A 23,055-nucleotide genomic window follows, 5' to 3' on the forward strand; every position below is an offset into this window, starting at 1 on the left:
CCCACAACTTCGAGACCAAAGAGTACATTTGAAAGCAGGCTCAGAAGCCATTATGTGACAAATCAGATGAGAACAAGCTGCCAGCGTAGGAATAGACTCCCGTTCGATTGAGGTAGGATGCTGAATGTTACATGGGCACAAGTAAGAAACTGTGTGGTAGGTATTATTGTTTTCATTTTTCAGTTGAAATTGGGACTGGGAAGGCTACTAGCACCCCACCAGCAAGTGGCAGGGCTGGATTGGAGTCCGCAGTGATGTCTGAATTTAGCCTGAGGAACTTTCCCCATAGTTCTCCTGCCTCACTGGGATCAGGACTCGATGTGGGATGTGCTTGGCTCTTGTTTCTTTTGTCCATCTACTGGCACTTCATTATTTAATCCTTCACTGACCCAGACCACTCTTCTCTCCCTCCTGCCCCCCACCCCCCAACCCCCTGCATTTCTTTTTTGCTTTGGTTACTCCACAGTAGAAGTATCCCAAGAACCAAGTGGAAAAAAATCTTGAATCAAGTCCCTATCTTTAAAGATATTTCAAGTTTAGATGGGGAGATGGCATTAACAAAGGAAACAGTTATAAGCTTGTCATCTAAAGGTTTTTTTTGGAGCGTGTTGATTCTGGTGTCTTCCTTTATGACTCTCTTAGTGAAGACAGGTATGCTTAGGAACCATTTTTTGTTTTCAACATCCAACCCTTTTCAATTGCAATACAGCTGAGAAAGCTAAATGAAACAAGAGTAGGCCAGAATTCTGTGAATTACTGCAGGATTGTTCCAGAGAATGAATAGGTATCAGTTGAGCTTAGAGGAAAGCTCTAAGATAATAGGAATTGTTCAGTTGCAGGGTAGACTATAAAAGATGTTGCTTGCAGTGTGTTGCGCTGGAGTTGGCTTGCACCACCAAGCTATTGCTAAATTTTCAGGAACTTTGCCAACTGTTGGCAGCTTGAAACCAGCCATGGTGGGAGTGTTTACACCATGGAAATCATCAAATGCTACAAATAAGGGATTTTATCCCCCCGCATCCCCATAGAGTTAGCTTATCAGTACCCCACTAGGTTTACATTAGAATTTGAATATAGTTCATAGAGACCCTATAGGACAGAGTAGAACTGCCCCATAGAGTTTCCAAGGAGCGCCTGGTGGATTCCAACTGCTGACCTTTTGGTTAGCAGCTGTAGCACTTAACCACCACACCACCAGGGTTTCATAAAGATAAGAGAGTGGATTTCTCTGTTTTATTGTTGTTAGGTGTCATTCAGTGATTTTTCAACTTGTAATGACCCCATGGGACAACAGAACTGGCCCCATAGGATTTTCTTGGCTATAATCTTACAGAAGCAGATCACCAGGTCTTTCTCCCGCTGAGTGGCTGGTGGTTAGAACCGCCAACCTTTTGGTTAGCAGCCAAGCGCTTAATTTTTGTGCCACCAGGGCTCCTATTCTAACCTTTTAAAAGACTGCGCTCCTTCCCCCCAGCAGCTAGGCTTCTGGGAAGCTCCCATATTCCCCCCCTGCTGCTGTGACCTCTTCCCAAGCCTTTGCTACCTGCCTTCTTAAAGCTCGCAGAACTCTTAAATGCCACATTCCCATGGCTGTTTATTTTTCTCAGTACTTACCCTTCTTGGGCCCTTGTCAATGTTTGACACTGTAATGATAGCCCCTCCTCTTTGAAATGCTTGCTTATCCAACATTCTAGCTTTGATGGCAGTTCAGTTCTTTTCCTACCTCAGCCCCATAATCACTATTATTGACTCCTCTTCTTTTTCCCGTTTTCTAAATATAGTCATTTTCCAGGATTCTGACTTCATTGTTGTTTTTCTCTCTTGTCTTGTTTCCTCACGTTCCTTGCATGTTACCCTGTTTGTGGAGGGGACTGGATTCTCGTCTTCATTCCAGAGCCCTCTTCTCTAGTCAGGTTTCTATTTGTGTGCCAGACGTTTGCAGCCACTTCCTCAAATGTAGCATGTCCAGACCAGGACCTTATATGCCCCTTCCTACCCCCAACCGAAACAATACAGAATGCCTAGTTCTTTGCCCTTGACTTCCCTATTTCTATTAGGGCAGTTATGTTCTGGATCATCTAGATTCAGAACTGTGGCATTATCTTTTGACTCCTCCTACCCCTTTCATTGTCCCTGAATACCACATCTGTTACCAGGTCCAAAACCAAAAAAACCAAACCCGGTGCCATTGAGTCAATTCCGACTCAAAGCGACCCTATAGGACAGAGTAGAACCGCCCCATAGAGTTTCCAAGGAGCGCCTGGCGGATTTGAACTGCCGACCCTTTGGTTCGCAGTCGTAGCACTTAACCACTACACCACCAGGGTTTCTAGGTCCAGTAGATTCAAACTCTGTATCTCCCTGCCACTCCCACTGCTGCCTGGGAGCCACATGGCTCAGACCTTCCTTATTCCCTTCCCTGGATTACTGTAGGCTTGATAACACCTTCCTGGGCTCCCAGCGTAGCTCATTTCGTTAGTTACTTTGACCTTCTCAAGAGCCACAGTCTTGTTTGTAGCACAGCCACACACAGTGGCTTTATTATGTGTCCTCTGTCTGCCTTCAAAGTCCTCTGCGGGCAGTGTAGTTCAGCCTAGCTTTTGAGTCTTATTTCCTTCCTCTACACTGGGCTCTAGCCAAGCTGTATCTTCCATTGTTTCCTAAACACGTTCCTTGCTCATCCCTCATTTCCCATGTCTTGGTTCATGTTATTTTCTCTGACCCAAAACAGATTGTGATCTCCTTTCTTTAAAGGTCCAGTGTATATGTCTAAACTTTCTTTCTGGCATTTTTATTATGTTCAGTAGTGTAGTTATTTGTATATGTTCTTTGTCAGCTCATCGATGACAAGGCTTTATTCAGTATGTGTTATAGAGCACAAGGGGCTTTATAAGTTGAAAGCTTTAATTAGAAATTTTTGTTGAATTAAACACTTCAACTGTTGTAAATTAATGCTGAAACAAACATTAAGATCAAAGGCCTAGTAGCTGATTAAACATTTTGCAGCTATGTGATTTAAATATTTTAATCAGAAGATATTCAGGGAAGTCTAAATTTCAGTACGATAGCAATAAGGATCATGAACTTAAATTATTTTGGTGAGGTTGGGAATAGGATTCTATTCCTTGACCTTGAATATGTATATTCACACCCCTGATTAATTGGATATTTATAATAAAAATCAAAACCTCATAATTTCTTTAAATGAGATAGAACACTGTCCTTAGAGTAGTTTATAAGCCAGCAATAATAAACTTAAATAATTTTTTTTTCTCTTGATACAACCAGTATAGGGATGGAAGCCATTTAAAACAAAATTATAATATAATGAAATACTCTTTACTTATAACCTAATTAGAAATGTTATTTACGTGGCCAAGAGGGTGTGGAAATTGGCCAGACGGCTGTACATTTTCTTCAGAATACTCTGAAACCTCTTTCACTGTTTCCCAATATTTATAGATTGTGCAATTCAGATTTAGTAATACTGTAGAGCGTCAAATGCCTTACAGAACAAAACGTTGATAGTGTGTACAATGTTAATGATAGCTTTTTTTAAAGATTAGTTTTAGGTAGGTAGAAATTTAAGGGGAAAAAAGCCAGTGTCTTAAACTGTGGATACTTAAAATTAGATTCTTACGTAAACTCTATTAATAAGTTCAGCACAATTTATTTGGCTTTTCTTAGCATCCTCCTGAATTGACACCTCTAGTGTAGTTTTAAGGAGCCCTGGTAGCAGAGTGGTTAAGCACATGGCTGCTAACTGGGAGGTGAGTGGTTCAAACCCACCAGCTGCTCCATGGTAGACAGATATGGCAATCTGCTTCCGTAAAGATTTACAGTCTTGGGGACCCTATGGGGCAGCTCTCTGTCCAGTAGGGTTGCTATGAGTTGGAAGAAACTCGACAGCAGTGGGTTTCTGTGAGTTCAGTGGTCACAAGGAGACAAAATGCAGTGATAAGACAATTCTATCTCTTGAAAGTTTGTTTTGTAATGAGTGGTAAATGGGTACCAAAAAAAAAAAAAAACCCCAGTGCCATCGAGTCGATTCCGACTCATAGTGACCCTACTGAATTGGTAGGGTAGGCGTAATTCCTAAGTTATAGGCTGGTGACACTAGTGCCTTATAAATAGTAAGTATTCGGAGTCTGGGTTGTTTTTTGAATGTAATAGTTTTTTTTTAAAGAATGAAACAAAGATTGCATTTGTGTTTTCTTTGCCCCAATTTGTCTGTGATGTCATTTGGAGCAATAGTAGATTATAGTTCATTTCACTTTAATTTTTTTTGTACTGACCTCTGGTCTCTGGCAAAGAACTCTGCTGTGATTTGAGGAATATTTAAGAAAATGGATGAGACTGAGTTGTAAGTAGCTTTCTGTTGGTACTAGTTTGTAGTTTTAAGGTCTAACGTGGGCCTTGATGACCATACAAAAGAGCTTCAGCTGAATAATAGTTTACTTTTAAAAAAAAAAACACTCTGTAAAGAACATGAGATTCTTTTATTTTAATTTCCTATTAACTACTTTTTTCAACAATTGAAAATTTGAATTGAAAAATTCATTGCTGAAGCCTTGAATCATTTTTCCTTGATAGTTTGTGTATATGTTTCTAAGCTTACAGACTAAAGCTAACAATGTTTTCTATCAAGTTTATACCTTGATAATAAATTACATACAACATTTGTGGGGGATGCTGAGAAGTCTTATCTTTTTACCCTGTTAATACAGAACTGGCAGCAGAGAGGAGTATAGTAAGAGAGCCTCATCATAATCCAAGTTATCATGTATTTTCAGACATTCTTTTCTTTAAATAATATCTCCAGAACATAACGATATGCCATGAAAACCTGACTAAATACATCCACTTCTTGATCTGTTCCTTAATCCCGTTTATGTAGGTATGTAGTTTGTTTATGTGTGTGTGTGTGTGTGTGTGTGTGTGCGTGTGTATGATGCTATTGAACTTACCAGGAAGTTCTTATGTCTAAAGACGAAAAGAGACAAGAAGAAAGTTACTAGGTAGATAAAAAGGAATAACTTATTTTTATGGGGGAAAAAAAGGTGTGCAGCTTAGCTTACTGTGCTTCTGATTGCCTTACTATATTGTTTGTTGAGCTGATTATCCTTTTTCCTGGTTTGCCTCTTGGCATCAACATTTGTTAGTTTTTGTTTTGGGGGAGAGGAGATTCAGGTCCTTGCCCTGTCCTGTCTCCTATTAAGAGCCTGTGGTGTTGTGAGTACATTTTGCCTATAGGAGTCAACCCCATCTGCCTTCCACTTCTGAACTGAGCTAAGGGCCTTCAATTCACATCTACAAAGAGTTACCAAGCAGTCTTATGGCCACCAGCCAGTTAGTATGTATGGCAATGGGATATGAGGATGATACTAACATGGGTCAAGCAACGCAGTAGAGCAGATAAAAATGTAAACAAATGTGTAAACAAATAACCACTGCAATGGTGACTGTATCTGTAACTAGGGCCAGATGCCGTTGGCATCAGGGTCAATGACAGTATCTCAGAAGAGGTGAAACAAGACACTCTGGGCAGAGGGAAGAGCTGTGCAAAGTCATAAAATCCTATGAAGTTTTGGTACCTATGAGGTACTAAAAAAGTACGAGTGCAAGAGACCAGATGGGAAGGGAGTAGACTGTGGATGGATCGTAGATCACTTTCTGAAGAGGTCTAAGGAATGTGGATTTTATTCTATAGGTTGGTAATGAGAAACTCTTCAAGTATTTTAAGGAACATAGTTACTGAGGAAAAAGGACTTTGGAGTTATTCAGAATTGAATTCAGATCTTTACTTGCTTCATTTATTTACTAGCTGTGTACACTTGGTTCTGGTGCTTAACATTTCTGAACCTCAGTTTTCACATCGATGAAATGAGGATAACTGGGACTGGAAATACAAAGCTAGAAAAAGCTGGGTGCTGGATTGATCCTTTCAAAACTGAGCATATTACTATCACCTATTCTTTTTTTAATTCTTATTTTCCTGTTTTCTCTATCATTAGTGGCACCTAAGGCAGAAACCTGGAAGTCCTTCTCTGTTATGCCATCCTTACATTCAACCAGTTACCCAATCCAGCTTGTTTTACTTCTTAAGTATTCTTTGGCCTCATCTTCTCACCTCCACCCCTGTTGCCCTTGGTTCAGGGTCTTACCATTCATTTGGAATCTGCAGTAGCTGGCCTCACTTCTTCTTCTAATTCCTTCTCTTTCACCAGAAAGTTCTTATTTTTAAATAGTGACAACCATGTGTTGAGCCCTTGCTAATGGTCAGATGGCATGTTGAAGCTATCCATTGTCTCAGGTTGTTGTAGTGCCCCTGTGGTCTGCTGCTACCTGGGTATTAAGCTGCCTCTTCTGAATGGCTTCTGGCAAAGTACATCAACTGTAGCCTCCCAAAGCTTTTCTCCCCCTGTTGCCTCAGGCCTGCTTCCTTGTTCTTTCTGTTCAGCTGACTAATGACAGATGCCCTGGTCATTCTTTTCATCTACTGTTTGTTGGAATCCAAAGCTATATTGCTTTTCCGTTAACAGTTAACCAGTTTGACCTAGGTAGGTAATACTCATACCAGCCCCCTGTATTTGTATGGGGGTGTGTTACTGCAGTTTTCTGTGCGATTTGAAGTCTTTTTTCCCTAAAGTTTTTTCTTTCACCCCGCCCTTCCTCCCCACCCATCCCACCCCCTCCCCATACACTGCAGGTATCTTTTTACTATTAAATGAATCTATTCCTGTTCTCTAACTTTTTTTGCACTTCCACTCTGATAAGAGGTTGTCCTCTTGTAGGGTGGGGGTGGGAAAAATGCCTTTTTTTTTTTTTTAAACTTTTCTTGTTCTGCCTGTTCTTATCTACTATGTGACTATTTAAAAACTCCCATTGCCGTCGAGTCGATTCCGACTCACAACAACCCTGTAGGACAGAGTAGAACTGCTCCACAGAGTTTCCAAGGACTACCTGGTGGATTCAAACTACCGACCTTTCGGTGAGCAGCGGTAGCGCTTAACCGCGACGCCACCAGGGTTTCCATCTGACTGTTCCTATGGAGCACACATGGGGTTGCCATGAGTTGGAATGACTCAATGGCAAGTAACAACAACCAACATCCCAGAACATAGGATGCACTTTGACGTGTAGTTTGTAGATTTCAAGTGTCTGAATCCCACTACTTAGCACAATGCTTTACTCCTCTAAAAGTACACTTTGTCACATATGTCTTCACCATTACACAGGCAGTAAGTTCCCTATTCTGCTTTTCTTCTCCTTAAATAACCGTTGGGAGTTGAGAAGAGCATTGACTCACCTATTTGTGTTTTGTTTTTGATGCTCTAGGTCAGGATGGCTTACTGGTTGGCTTCCCACGTGGTGCCCTACGTCTACATCACACCTTAGAGAAGCTGAAGAGAAAATTTTAAAATGTAAGGTTTTCTTCTTGTAAGTTACCTGAGCTATCTACTAAAATAGGTCTGATATATTGTATTACCCTGAAACTAGAGATAAGATTTTGTGGTGTGTTAGTTGTTGGCAGAGTAAATTTTTCCTCTTCCCATGATATCAGCAAGTACAAAAATGTGTGGGGCAGTGGTTCTCAAACATTTTGGTCTTGGGGCCCTTTATACTCTTAGTGAGGATGCCAAAGAACTTTGTTTATGCGTTATAGCTATCAGTATTTGCCATATTAGACATTAAAACTGAATATATGAAAAATATTCTAATTTATTCATTTATTTTTAAAATAACGGTAATCCATTACAGGTTAAAATAAATAAACATATTTATAAAAAATAGCTTTTCCAAATAAAAATCTAGTGAGAAGAATGGTGTTGTTTCATGTTTGCAAATCTCTCTAATGTCCGGCTTAATGTATGAGAGCTGGATTCTCTAATCTGCTTCTGTGTTCAGTCTGTTAGGTAATTACATATGTGGTCTCTGGAAAACTCCACTGTACACACATGAGAGAATGAGAGTGAAAAAGGCAAATAAAGTCTTTGTATTCTTATGAAAACAGCTTTGACCTTTTGGACCTCCTGAAGGGTCCCAGGGGCCCCCAAATGGTCCTGAGACGATACCTTGGTAATAGGTGACCCTCAGTGTTCCAGAGCGGGTTGGTCCTTGCCACTGCGTCCGGTGCTGAAAGAGGCTGTGCCTTGTGTAGTGGAACAAACACTGAACTGGAATGAGGCAACCTGGGCCTAGGCCCAGATCTGCAACCAGGTGGCTACAGGATCTTAGCCAAGTTGCTTTTTTTAGCTGCAGTTTTCTTAACCTGTAAAATGAGGGAGTAGGAGGTTCCCTAGTGGCGCAGAGGTTATGCAATCAGCCATTAACCAAAAGGAGAGTAGTTCAAACCCACCTGTGGCTCCGCGGGAGAGAGACCTGATGATCTGCTTCCATAAAGATTACAGCCTAGAAAACAGTATGGGGTGGTTATACGCTGTCACATGGGATCGCCATGAGTCAGAATTGACTCAACAGCACACAACCACTACAACAACAGCATGTTCCTTACTTAGAATTCCTTCCGGTACTGACATTCTAGGATTCCTTAAGTCTACATTTAAAGTGCTGTGGAAACCTTTTTTCATTTCTCAGGAACAGTGGTACCTAAGTGTATTTCCAGGTATTCGTGGATATACTTTAAAGCAGTGGTGTTTATTGTGCAATTTTGTCACGCTGAAACAGTTTAGAGGAGTATATTAAGTCGTGTAGTTCACATACATGATCGTGACGCATGTATATGTTGCAGATGTGTGTCCACTTCTGTTTTCTCCAGCTTTACATGAGGTAATTGAGTTGAGAATTAGATCCATTTGAGATTTCATTCTCTTTACCACAAATGAATTTTTTTATTTGTACATTTGTACAAGTCAGGAGTAAGTGACCTGAACTGGCTATATCCAGTGGAAGGAAAAATTAGCCATCTTACAGGGATTTTTAACATGAAAATGAATTTCTTCTTACTCCATATACTTGGGTAATCCTGTTCTTTACAAAGCTCAGAAAGCTGTTATTGTGGTTTACCCAAATTAAAAAAAAAAAAAATCTTGTGAGGAGATAAAAATGGGTGGTAGATACCCAATTCATATTACTAAGCATGTTGATTCACTACTGAGTAAGAGTATTAACCTGCCAGATTCTGTGGATGCCAGTAGAGTGAGAGTTGGCACCTACTTCAGTATCAGACATGAAAGCCAATTAATGCAGTGGGATAAACTCTCTAGTAAACATTACATATGGTTTTTATGGGAATATGAAGTTCTGTGTTCAAAATACTGAAGTGGCTTGGCTTGACACTAATGCTGGATCACTTCCTTTTCTAAACTGGTGGCATTTCCTCCACTTAGGGGCACGAACTTTGTTAATATTCTGAATGAATGCTGGGTTTCCTCTTTGCTGCCATTATCTGGATCCAAAACCTGAGGTTACGTCTTTAGTTAAAGGGCGAAAACTGGCTCTCCTGTGTTTTGTCCATTGCAGATGATATGCGCAGATAATTCATGAGTACATCTAAAGTGTAGCTATTCGGATGTGATAATTTAATGTAAATTAATTTCAAATTAGTTTCATCTTTAGTCAATTTTATTTTATTTTGAGGAGTTTAAAATATTTAGTCCAACAAAATTGAAGACAGGTAAGAGTTTTTGTCTACAAAATTGTAATCATTTGCAATTTCTGGGGAAATTTTGGGATTTGGAACTTGGGTTACCTGGCGCCTCATGCTGAGGAGTTTCTACCATGTCCTGCCGACATTTTACTGCTAAACTTTGAAGTGACTTAAGATTTCAATTACATGTTTAATACATATACCATTAATCCTTTCCTAAATTCATGATTATTTTTTAGGGAAAAATGTTTCCTTCCAGTCTGATTTCAGTCTTCAGTGTGTAGCCTGTCAAGTGTTCTCCAAATTCAAGGTGTCTATTTTTTATCTGCAAAGCCAGGGGGGACCTTACAGTAATGGATGTAGCAACCGCTAAGTTCCTCTCTAGTTCTTGGCATATATTGCCTCCATTTGATAGGTGTGGAAAGAAGTCCAAGGAGGTACCATGACTTGCCAAAAGACCTTGGCCATAGGAGGTACTTCCCACTGAGATGTATAACATGATGATTAAGAATTACTTGATTCAATAAAAAAGTACTTTTTTAAAATGGCTGATATAAATTAATAAAGGCGATGGTTTCTCGATGATTAATTTTTTATTTCTCTGACAATACTCCACTTCTGAGGAGTAGAGAAGCTAAACAGAATTTCTCTTTTATGTTTTCATTAGGTGTTCCCTGCACATACAAAAAAGAACCTGTTTATATATCTAATGGAAATAAAATATGGACACTGAAATTATCCTGTAATATTCCAAATAAAATACCACTTGTCCTCCTTCATGGTTTTGGAGGAGGACTTGGACTCTGGGCGCTAAATTTTGAAGATCTTTCTGCCAATAGGCCCGTCTATGCATTTGACCTATTGGGCTTTGGACGAAGTAGTAGACCCAGGTTTGACAGTGATGCAGAAGAAGCAGAGAATCAGTTTGTGGAATCCATTGAAGAGTGGAGATGTGCCCTAGGATTGGACAAAGTGATTTTGCTTGGACACAACCTGGGTGGGTTCTTGGCTGCTGCTTACTCACTAAAGTACCCATCAAGGTAAGTGTTGGTGACAGAAAAGAGAGGGATTTTAAATATGGCATCACCTACTAGTCTCTAGTTCCATCTTTGGAGGCTATTGGTGTCTGAGCCTTACAAAACAGACACGGTCTCTTAAAGGACGCTGTAGACCAAATGGCCACAACTGATGGCCAACTTAGTGGCTGAAATAATGACGTTGAATTTTTCTATTACACATGCTTGGGGAGAAGTTGAGAAAGGACTTCCTATTTTTTAAATTGAGAATGTAAAATTTAAACCACAAGTAAAAATTGTAGTGGTGCTATTTATTGTTGTTATTATCATTAAACTCGTGGATCCAGCAGGCTTTTCCTAACTTCTTCTAAGTTCTAGTAAGCTATTTTGGGAAACAGGGTTAGGAATTAGATGAGCCAGGTGCTGGGGCTGTCTTTGTGACTTAGAGCAAGATTACTCAACCTCTAAGCTTTAGTTTCCTCATCTCTCCAGAAGACATACCCACTTTGTTGTTGTTAGGTACTGATGAGTCAGTGTTGACTCAAGAGAGACCTTATGTACAACAGACAAAACACTGCCTGGTCCTGTGTCGTCCTCACAGTCGTTGCTATGTTCAAGCTCATTGTTCAGCCACTGTGTCAGTCCATCTCATTGAGGGTCTTCCTCTTTTTCAGTGATCTCTACTTTACCACGCATGATATCCTTCTCCAGGGACTGGTCCTTCCCGATAACATGTCCAAAGCAGGTGAAATGAAGTCTTGTCATCCTCCCTTCTGTGGACCATTCTGGCTGTGCTTCTTCCAAGACACATTTGTTCATTCTTGTGGCAGCCCGTGGTATATACAATATTCTTCGTTAACATCATAATTCAAAGGCATCAATTCTTCAGTCTTCCTCATTCACTGTCCAGCTTTCATATGCATATGAGGTGATTGAAAATACCATAGCTTGGGTTAGGTGCACTTTAGTCCTCAAAGTGACATCTTTGCTTTTTAACACTTTAGAGAGGTCTTTTGCAGCAGATTTGCCCAATGCAATGCATCTTTTGATTTCTTGAGTCTTGCTTCCATGGGCGTTGACTGTGGATCCAAGTAAGACAAACTTCTTGAAAACTACAGTATTTTCACCATTTATCATGGTGTTGCATATTGGTCTGGTTGTGAGGATTTTTGCTTTCTTTATGTTCAGGTATAATCCATACTGAAGGCTGTAGTCTTTGATCTTCATCAGTAAGTGCTTCAAGTTCTCTTCACTTTCAGCAGGCAAGGTTGTGTCATCCGCATCACAGGTTGTTAATGAATCTTTCTCCAACCCTGATTCCACATTCTTCTTCATGTAGTCCAGCTTCTTGGGTTATTTGCTCAGCATACAGACTGAATTAAGTATGGTGAAAGGATACAACCCTGATGCACACCTTTCCTGATTTTAGACCACGCAGTTGCCCTTGTTCTGTTCCAGCCATTGCCTCCTGGTCTATGTACAGGTTACATATGAGCACAATTAAGTGCTCTGGCATTCCCACTCTTTGCAATGTTATCCATAATTTTTTATGATCCACACAGTCAAATGCCTTTGCGTAGTCGCTAAAACACAGGTAAACATCTTTCTGGTATTCTCTGCTTTCAGTCAACACCCATACGACATCAGCAATGATCAGCCCTTGTTCCGCATCCTTTTCTGAATCTGGCTGGAATTTCTGGCAGTTGCCTGTTCATGTACTGCCGCGCTGCAAACATTTTTTAATTTTCTTCAGCAAATTTTTACTTTTATGTAATATTAATGATATTGATCGATAATTTTCACATTCTTTTGGATCACCTTTCTTTGGAATAGGCATAAATACAGATCTCTTCCAGTTGGTTGGCCAGGTAGCTGGGCAACTCCAGCATTGCATCCATTAGTTGAAACATCTCAGTTGGTATTTCGTCAGTTCCTGGAACCATGTTTTTTGCCAGTGCCTTCACTGCAGCTTGGACTTCTTCCTTCAATACCATCGGTTCTTGATCATATACTACCTCCTGAAATGGTGGAACCTTGACCAGTTCTTTTTGGTACAGTGACTCTGTGTATTCCTTCCATCTTACTTTGATGTTTCCTGCGTTGCTTAATATTTTCCCCATTGTATCCTTTGTCGATAATGCAGCTTGAGGCTTGAATATTTTTTTCCAATTCTTTCAGCCTGAGAAATGCCGAGGGTGTTATTCCCTTTTTGTCTTCTAAATCCAGGTCATTGCACATTTCATTATAACACTTTGTCTTTTCGAGCTGCCCTTTGAAATCTTCTGTTTTACTTTTACTTCATCGTTTCCTTTTACTTCATCATTTTTTCCATTCATTTTAGCTACTCTATGTTTAAGAGCAAGTTTCAGAGTCTCTTCTGACATCCATTTGGTCTTTTCCTTCTTTCTCGTCTTTTTAATGACATTTTACTTTCTTCGTGTATGACATCCTTGATGTGACCCCACAACTCATCTGGTCTTCAGTCATTAGTGTTCAGTGCCTCAGATCTATCCTCGAGATGGTCTCTAAATTCAGGTGGGATATACTCAGGGTCATACTTCGGCTCTCGCGGACTGTTTTAATTTTCCTCAGCTTCACTTGAACTTGCATATGACCAATTGTTGGTCTGTTCCGAAGTCAGCCCCTGGCCTTGTTCTGACTGATGCTATCAAGCTTCTCCACCTTCTCTTTCTACAAATGTAGTCGATTTGATTCTTGTGTATTCTGTCTGGTGAGGTCCACGTAAATAGTCACTGTATATTGTTGAAAAAAATGTATTTCCAATGAACAGGTCGCTGGTCTTGCAAAATCTATTGTGATCTCCAGCATCATTTTTATCACCAAAGCCATGTTTTCCAACTAGTGATCCTTCTTTGTTTCCAACAGTCACATTCCAATCACCAGTGATTTATCAGTACATCTTGATTGCATACTTGACCAATTTCAGACTGCAGAAGTTGGTAAAAATCTTCAGTTTCTTCATCTTTGGCGTTAGTGGTTGGTTTGTAAATTTGAATGATAGTTGTGTTAACTTGTCTTCTTGTCGGCATGTGAATATTATCTTATCACTAACAGTGTAGTACTTCAGAATAGATCTTCAAGTGTTCTTTTTGACAGTGAATATGACACCATTCATCTTCAATTTGTCATTCCCAGCATAGTAGAACATATGATTGTCTGGTACAAAATGACAATTCCAGTCCAGGAATTGATGGAATACCATTTGAGGTGTTTCAACAAACAGATGCAGTGCTGGAAGTGCTCACTCATGTATGCTAGAAATTTGGAAGAAAGCTACCTGGCCAAGCGACTAAAAGAGATCCATATTTGTACCTATTTCAAAGAAAGGTGATACAAAAGAATGTGAAAGTTATTGATTAGTATTATCACATGCAAGTAAAATTTTGCTGAGGATAATTAAAAAACATTTGCTGCAGTACATGGACAGAGAACTGCCAGAAATTCGAGCTGGATTCAAAAGAGGAAATGCAACAAGGGTTAATCATTTCTGATGGGTGTTGGCTGAAAGCAGAGAATACCAGAAAGATGTTTACCTGTGTTTTAGTTATTTGCCTGGGTGGATCATAACAAATTATGGATAACATTGCAAAGAATGGGAATTCCAGAACACTTGATTGTGCTCATGAGGACCCTGTACATAGATCAAGAGGCAGTGGCTCGAACAGAACAAGGGGAAACTGTGGTTTAAAATCAGGAAAGGTGTGAGTCAGGGTTATGTCCTTTCACCGTACTTAATTCAGTCTGTATGCTGAGCAAATAACCCAAGAAGCTGGGCTATATGAAGAAGAATGCAGCATCAGGATTGGAGGAAGACTCATTAACAACCTGTGATATCAGATGACACAACCTTGCTTGCTGAAAGTGAAGAGAACTTGAAGCACTTACTGATGAACATCAAAGACTGCACCCCTCAGTATGGATTACATCTGAGCGTAAACAAAAATCCTCACAACTGGACCAATAAGCAACACCATGATAAATGGTGAAAATATTGTAATTTTCAAGGATTTCATCTTACTTGGATCAACAGTCAATGCCCACAGAAGCAAGACTCAAGAAATCAAAAGATGCGTTGCATTGGGCAAATCTGCTGCAAAAGACCTCTCTAAAGTATTAAAAAGCAAAGATGTCACTTTGAGGACAAAGGTGCCCATGACCCAAGCTATGGTATTTTCAGTTGCTTCATATGCATATGAAAGCTGGACAGTGAATGAGGAAGAGTGAAGAAAAATTGATGCCTTTGAATTATGATGTTGATGAAGAACATTGTATATACCAAGGAATGGCACAAGAATGAACAAATGTGTCTTGGAAGTACAGCCAGAATTGTCCACAGAAGGGAGGACGATGAGACTTCATTTCACGTACTTTGGACGTGTTATCAGGAGGGACCAGTCCCTGGAGAAGGATATCATGCTTGGTAAAGTAGTAAGTAGTTGGTTAGTGAAAAAGTCGAAGTCCTTCAATGGGATAGATTAACACAGTGGCTGCAACAATGGGCTTGAATATAGCAATGATTGTGTGGATGGAGGAGAACCAGGCAATGTTTCTTTCTGTTGTGTATGTGGTTGCTATGAGTTGGAGCTGACTCTATGGCACCTAACAAGAACAAGAGTATGTATAACAGAGTTTCGATTATACTATACCTCCTCTTTATAGAGCCGTTTTCAAAGTTATTGAGTTAATGAGTGTTTGTTTCAGCATCTTTCTCGACAGTATTCTCCTTTCTTTACCTTGTTTTCTTGTGCTCCTTCCTGTAATTTATATTAGTACTCTGAAGGGAGGTCACATTGGAGTGTTAATGCAGAAGAAAAGCTCATCTTTGTTTTATTCATCTTTTGGAAACAAAGAAACAAACAAATATCAATGTTTTTGTGTTGTCAACGCATTTTTCCATTGGATTACTTTTTCAGTCAAAAACTGCAACCGTTGAGGCATGTGAATGAGATAGGATGATGAAGGTCATTTTCACAGTTCATGAATGTATCTCTGAGGCTGCCCCTTGCACAGCTCCAGGTGTGCTGCTGGCACAGAATGTTACATGCTAAGTGGTAGCCCCGTGTTATCTGAAGTTTTCTTCCCCTGGAACAGCCAACTTTTTCACTGTGATGCTGTATCTAAACTTCAGTGTTTACACCTGGTTTTCTGGAGAGTTCATAGTCCTGTGTGTGGTAGACAGAAACAGCCTTGTCAACTGGTAGACTTGCTCTTCTCAACAGAAACCCAAATTTTCTTCTCCAAGTCAGCTTTTGGATTGCTTTGTTTTATTGTATCCTGCTGCCAGTGAGAAACTCCTAGCTGTGTTTCTGAGGAAAGAAAGAGAAGGAAGCAGACACTTTCCTCGTACAAGACAACAGGGCTGTTTGTGGGAGTTGGGCCTCCTTTATTTCTTGTTGTTGTTAGCTGCCGTCAAGTTAGCTCCTGACTCATAGTGACCCTGCGTACAATGGAACAAAACAGGGCCTGGTCCTGTGCCCTCCCCATGTTCGATTGTGGATTGGATTGTTGTAATCCCCATAGAGTTTTCACTGGCTGGTTTTTGGCCTTTTTTCCTAGTCCATATTAGTCTAGAAGCTCTGCTGAGACCTACTCAGCATCATAGCAGCATGCAGGCCTCCACCGAGAGACAGGTGTTGGTTGCGCCTGAGGTTCCTTGCCCAGGAGTCAAACTGGGGCTCCCTGCATGGAAGGTGAGGATTCCTACCACTGAACCACCACTGCCCTCTCTTGTTTCTTATCTGATGTTTTTTTGCCCTCCCTGTTTTGATGTTTTATCTCCCAAAGATATGGCATGAGACTCTCTGAGCTAGACCATGAATCCCTGGTCATGAGACCTGGTAAGTCTTAGAATCCTCATACTTCATGCTTATCTACCAATTAGGTCATTGGTGAGATTCTCGTTTGCACTTGTGAAGTGCTCCAAAGAAAGAGGGTTTCAGAGATTCAGAAGGGAATTACTGCCTTAAAACCATCTGCAACTGATCAAGGAGATGGCTCAGGACTGGGCAGAGTTTCATTCTGTTGCACATGGGGTCGCCTTGAGTCAGGAGCTGACTCAGTGATAGCTAACAACGACTACAGAGAATTGCAGCTTATTTTAATTGACATGTGGACAGAACAAGTATCTAAAGCAAAGCCAATGATCCCTGCATTAGACTACATTTTAAAAAATGATTTGTGAATGTTTGTGCCCAATGCTAGAAATAAAACTAGAGCATACTGTCAGGACCAAGAACCTCTAAGTATCAGCAGTAGATGAATATAAAAATGCTTGAAATAATTAGCATGTTTAAAATGCCATCAGATATTGAGTGGAACTCTACAGAGTGTTGAGTATTCAAGCCAATATTCTATGTACATAAAACTTATGTTATTAAACACAAGTTAATTACAAAATAATAAGATTTTCTGGATTTTCAGATATCTCAAATCAGAACTGAAGTCTGGTTAGCCAGAACACCAACCCTAGCACGTAGTGGGTGCCCAGTAAACATTTCTTGAATAGGTTAATCTGAAAAAGATCATTGTAAGCTAAATTCACCCTTGGCTTTTTATGTGTTCTTTTCTGTTTTCTCTTTTTTTGTTTTGCATAAAAGCATCAAGAAATAGGGTCTGGTCATGTTGTACCTTTTTAATTTCTTTTTTTTAAATAATTTTTATTGTGCTTTAAGTGAGAGTTTACAGATCAAGTCAGTCTATCACATATAGGCTTATATACACCTTACTACATACTCCCATTTACTCTCCCCCTAATGAGTCAGCCCGCTCCCTCCTTCCAGTCTCTCCTTTTGTGACCGTTCTGCCAGTTTCAAACCCTCTCTACCCTCCCATCTCCCCTCCAGACAGGAGATGCCAACACAGTCTCAAGTGTCCACCTGATACAAGTAGCTCACTCTTCATCAGCATCTCTCTCCAACCCATTGTCCAGTCCCTTCCGTGTCTGATGAGTTGTCTTCAGGAATGGTTCCTGTCCTGGGCCAACAGAAGGTTTGGGGACCATGACCGCCGGGATTCTTTAGTCTCAGTCAGACCACTAAGTCTGGTCTTTTTATGAGAATTTGGGGTCTGCATCCCACTGTTCTCCTGCTCCCTCAGGGGTACTCTGTTGTGCTCCCTGTCAGGGCAGTCATCTGTTGTGGCCAGGCACCATCTAGTTCTTCTGGTCTCAGGATGATGTGAGTCTCTAGTTCATGTGGCCCTTTCTGTCTCTTGGGCTCATAGTTACCGTGTGACCTTGGTATTCTTCATTCTTTGATCCAGGTGGGTTGAGACCAATTGATGCATCTTAGATGGCCGCTTGTTAGCATATAAGACCCCAGACGCCACACTTCAAAGTGGGATGCAGAATGTTTTCATAGTAGAATTTATTTTGCCAATTGACTTAGCAGTCCCCTTAAGCCATAGTCCCCAAACCCCCGCCCTTGCTCCGCTGACCTTCGAAGCATTCAGTTTATCCTAGAAACTTCTTTGCTTTTGGTCCAGTCCAATTGAGCTGACCTTCCCTGTATTGAGTATTGTCCTTCCTTTCACCTAAAGTAGTTCTCATCTACTAACTAATCAGTAAATAACCCTCTCCCACCCTCCCTCCCTGCCCTCTCTCGTAACCACAAAAGTATGTGTTCTTGTCAGTTTATACTGTTTCTCAAGATCTTATAATACTGGTCTTACACAATATTTGTCCTTTTGCATCTGACTAATTTCACTCAGCATAATGCCTTCCAGGTTCCTCCACGTTATGAAGTGTTTCACAGATTCCTCACTGTTGTTTATCGATGCATAGTATTCCATTGTGTGAATATAACATAAGTTATTTAACCATTCATCCGTTGATGGACACCGTGGTTGCTTCCAGCTTTTTGCTATTGTAAACAGTCCTGCAGTAAACATGGGTGTGCATATATCTGTTCATGTAAAGGCTCTTATTTCTCTAGGGTATATTCCGAGGAGTGGGATTTCTGGGTTGTATGGTAGTTCCATTTCTACCTTTTTAAGAAAACGCCAGATAGGTTTCCAAAGTGGTTGTACCATTTTACATTCCCACCAGCAGTGTATAAGAGTTCCAATCTCTCCGCAGCCTCTCCAACATTTATTATTTTGTGTTTTTTGGATTAATGCCAGCCTTGTTGGAGTGAGATGGAATCTCATCTTAGTTTTAATTTGCATTTCTCAAACGGCTAATGATGGAGAGCATTTTCTCATGTATCTGTTAGCTGCCTGAATATCTTCTTTAGTGAAGTGTGTGTTCATATCCTTTGCCCACTTTTTGATTGGGTTGTTTGTCTTTTTGTGGTTGAGTTTTAACAGAATCATGTAGATTTTAGAGATCAGGCGCTGATCGGAGATGTCATAGCTGGAAATTTTTTCCCAATCTGTAGGTGGTCTTTTTACTCTTTTGGTGAAGTCTTTAGATGAGCATAGGTGTTTGATTTTTAGGAGCTCCCTGTTATCTGGTTTCTCTTTGTCATTTTTAGTAATGTTTTGTATTCTGTTTATGCCTTGTATTAGGGCTGCTAACGTTGTCCCTATTTTTTCTTCCATGATCTTTATCGTTTTAGTCTTTATGTTTAGGTCTTTGATCCACTTGGAGTTAGTTTTTGTGTATGGTGTGAGGTATGGGCCCTGTTTAATTTTTTTGCAAATGGATATCCAGTTATGCCAGCACCATTTGTTAAAAAGACTATCTTTTCCCCAATTAACTGACACTGGGCCTTTGTCAAATATCAGCTGCTCATATGTGGATGGATTTATATCTGGGTTCTCAATTCTGTTCCATTGGTCTATGTGCCTGTTGTTGTACCAGTACTAGGCTGTTTTGACTACTGTGGCTGTATAATAGGTTCTAAAATCAGGTAGAGGGAGGCCTCCCGCTTTCTTCTTCTTTTTCAATAATGCTTTGCTTATCCAGGGCTTCTTTCCCTTCCATATGAACTTGATGATTTGTTTCTCCATCACTTTAAAAAATGTCATTGGAATTTGGATCGGAAGTGCATTGTATGTATAGATGGCTTTTGGTAGAATAGACATTTTTCCTATGTTAAGTCTTCCTATCCATGAGCAAGGTATGTTTTTCCACTTATGTAGGTCACTTTTAGTTTCCTGCACTAGTACTTTGTAGTTTTCTTTGCATAGGTCTTTTACATCTTTGGTAAGATTTATTCCTAAGTATTTTATCTTCTTGGGGGCTACTGTGAATGGTATTGATTTGGTGATTTCCTCTTCAATGTTCTTTTTGTTGATGTAGAGGAATCCCAGTGATTTTTGTATGTTTATCTTATAACCTGAGACTCTGCCGAACTCTTCTATTAGTTTCAGTAGTTTTCTGGAGGATTCCTTAAGGTTTTTTGTGTATAAGATCATGTCATCTGCAAATAGAGATAATTTTTTACTTCTTCCTTGCCAATCCGAATGCCCTTTATTTCTTTATCTAGCCTAATTGCTCTGGCTAAGACCTCTAGCACAGTATTGAATAAGAGCGGTGATAAAGGGCATCCTTGTCTGGTTCCCGTTCTCAAGGGAAATGCTTTCAGGCTCTCTCCATTTAGAGTGATGTTGGCTGTTGGCTTTGTGTAGATGCCCTTTATTATGTTGAGGAATTTTCCTTCAATTCCTATTTTGCTGAGAGTTTTTATCGTGAATGGGTGTTGAACTTTGTCAAATGCCTTTTCTGCATCAATTGATAAGATCATGTGGTTTTTGTCTTTTGTTTCATTTATATTGTGGATTACATTAGTATTATTATTAATATTTCTAATATTAAAGCAAAACCTTGCATACCTGGTATAAATCCCACTTGGTCGTGGTGGATTATTTTTTTGATATTTTGTTGAATTCTATTGGCTAGAATTTTGTTGAGGATTTTTACGTCTATGTTCATGAAGGATATAGGTCTGTAATTTTCTCTTTTTGTGGTGTCTTTACCTGGTTTTGGTATCAGGGATATGGTAGCTTCATAGAATGAGTTAGGTAGTATTCCATCATTTTCTATGCTTTGAAGTACCTTTAGTAGTAGTGGTGTTAACTCTTCTCTGAACGTTTGGTAGAACTCTGCAGTGAAGCCGTCCCGGCCAGGGCTTTTTTTGTTGGGAGTTTTTGGATTACCTTTTCAATCTCTTTTTTTGTTTTGGGTCTATTTAGTTGTTCTACTTCTGATTGTGTTAGTTTAGGTAGGTGGTGTTTTTCTAGGAATTCATCCATTTCTTCTAGGTTTGCAAATTTGTTAGGGTACAATTTTTCGTAATAATCTGATACGATTCTTTTAATTTCAGTTGGGTCTGTTGTGATATGGCCCATCTTGTTTCTTATTCGGGTTATTTGTTTCCTTTCCTGTATTTCTTCAGTCAGTGTAGCCAATGGTTTATCAATTTTGTTAATTTTTTCAAAGAACCAGCTTTTGGCTTTGTTAATTCTTTCAATTGTTTTTCTGTTCTCTAATTCATTTAGTTCAGCTCTAATTTTTATGATTTGTTTTCTTCTGGTGCCTGATGGATTCTTTTGTTGCTCAGTTTCTATTTGTTCAAGTTGTAGGGACAGTTCTCTGATTTTGACTCTTTCTTCTTTATGTATGTGCACATTTATCGATACAAATTGACCTCTGGGCACTGCGCTTGCTGTGTCCCAGAGGTTTTGATAGGAAGTGTTTTCATTCTTGCTGTATTCTATGAATTTCTTTATTCCCTCCTTAATGTCTTCTATAACCCAGTCTTTTTTGAGCAGGGTATTGCTCAGTTTCCAAGTATTTGATTTCTTTTCCCTGAGTTTTCTCTTATTGATTTCTAGTTTTATGGCCTTGTAGTTTGAGAAGATGCTTTGTAATATTTCGATGTTTTGGATTCTGCAAAGGTTTGTTTTATGACCTAATATGTGGTCTATTCTAGAGAATGTTCCATGTGCACTAGGAAAAAAGTATACTTTGCAGCTGTTGGGTGGAATGTTCTGTATAAGTCTATGAGGTCAAGTTGGTTGATTGTAGCAATTAGGTCTTCCGTGTCTCTATCGAGCTTCTTACCGGAAGTCCTATCCTTCTCTGGAAGTGGTATGTTGAAGTCCCCTACTATAATTGTGGAGGTGTCTATCTCACTTTTCAGTTCTGTTAAAGTTTGTTTTATGTATCTTGCAGCCCTGTCATTGGGTGCATAAATATTTAATAGGGTTATATCTTCCTGGCCAATTGTCCCTTTAATCATTATGTAGTGTCCTTCTTATCCTTTGTGGTGGATTTAACTTTAAAGTCTGTTTTGTCAGAAATTAATATTGCTACTCCTGCTCTTTTTTGATTGTTGTTTGCTTGATATATTTTTTTCCATCCTTTGAGTTTTAGTTTGTTTGTGTCTCTAAGTCTAAGGTGTGTCTCTTGTAGGCAGCATATAGACGGATTGTGTTTCTTTATCTAGTGTGAGACTCTCTGTCTCTTTATTGGTGCATTTAGTCCATTTACATTCAGCGTAATTATAGATAAGTATGTGTTTAGTGCTGTCATTTTGATGCCTTTTCATGTGTGTTGTTGACAATTTCATTTTTCCACTTACTTTATCGTGCTGAGACGTTTTTCTTTGTAAATTGTGTATTCCTTATTTTTATAGTAGTTGAATTTATGTTTGCTGAGTTGTTAGGTTTTTTTTTTTTTTTTTGAGTTATGGAATTGTTATACCTCTTTGTGGTTACCTTAATATTTACCCCTATTTTTCTAAGTAAAAACCTAACTTGTATCGTCCTATATCACCTTGTTTTCCTCTCCATATGGCTGTTCTAGGCCTCCCGTATTTAGTCCCTCTTTTTTTTTTTTTTTGATTATTGTGATCTTTTACCTAATGACTTCAATGATTCCCTGTTTTCAACATTTTTTTCTTTTTAAAATTAATCTTAATTTGTTTTTGTGATTTCCCTATTTGAGTTGATATCAGAATGTTCTGTTCTGTGACCTTCTGTTGTGTTGATATCTGATGTTATTGATTTTCTGACCAATTTCCTTTAGTATTTCTTGTAGCTTTGGTTTTTGCAGATTCTCTAAGATTGTGCTTATCTGTAAATGTTCTCATTTCACCTTCGTATTTGAGAGAGAGTTTTGCTGGATATATGATCCTTGGCTGGCAGTTTTTCTCCTTCAGTGCTCTACATATGTCATCCCATTGTCTTCTTGACTGCATGGTTTCTGCTGAGTAGTCTGAACTTATTCTTATTGATTCTCCTTTGTAGGAGACCTTTCTTTTCTCCCTGGCTGCTTTTAAAATTTTCTCTTTCTCTTTGGTTTTGGCAAGTTTGATGATAATATGTCTTGGTGATTTTCTTTTTGGATCAGTCTTATATGGGGTTTGATGAGCATCCTGGATAGATATCCTTTTGTCTTTCATGATGTCAGGGAAGTTTTCTGCCAACAGATCTTCAACTGTTCTCTCTGTATTTTCTGTTATC

At 39.4% G+C, this 23,055-nt stretch overlaps 1 protein-coding gene across 1 annotated transcript in view; it reads left to right on the forward strand.

Annotated features, from left to right (window-relative positions):
* The window catches only part of ABHD5 (abhydrolase domain containing 5, lysophosphatidic acid acyltransferase), a 56,602-nt gene that overhangs the window by 1,978 nt on the left and 31,569 nt on the right, over nt 1-23,055 (forward strand). Inside the window, exons 2-3 of the mRNA XM_049863254.1 lie at nt 7,339-7,424; nt 10,278-10,650. Of these exons, the coding sequence (XP_049719211.1) occupies nt 7,339-7,424; nt 10,278-10,650 (459 nt within the window). The remainder of the gene's footprint in view (nt 1-7,338; nt 7,425-10,277; nt 10,651-23,055) is intronic.

The sequence above is a fragment of the Elephas maximus genome, chromosome 20, assembly GCF_024166365.1.
Source record: "Elephas maximus indicus isolate mEleMax1 chromosome 20, mEleMax1 primary haplotype, whole genome shotgun sequence".
NCBI lineage: Eukaryota > Metazoa > Chordata > Mammalia > Proboscidea > Elephantidae > Elephas > Elephas maximus.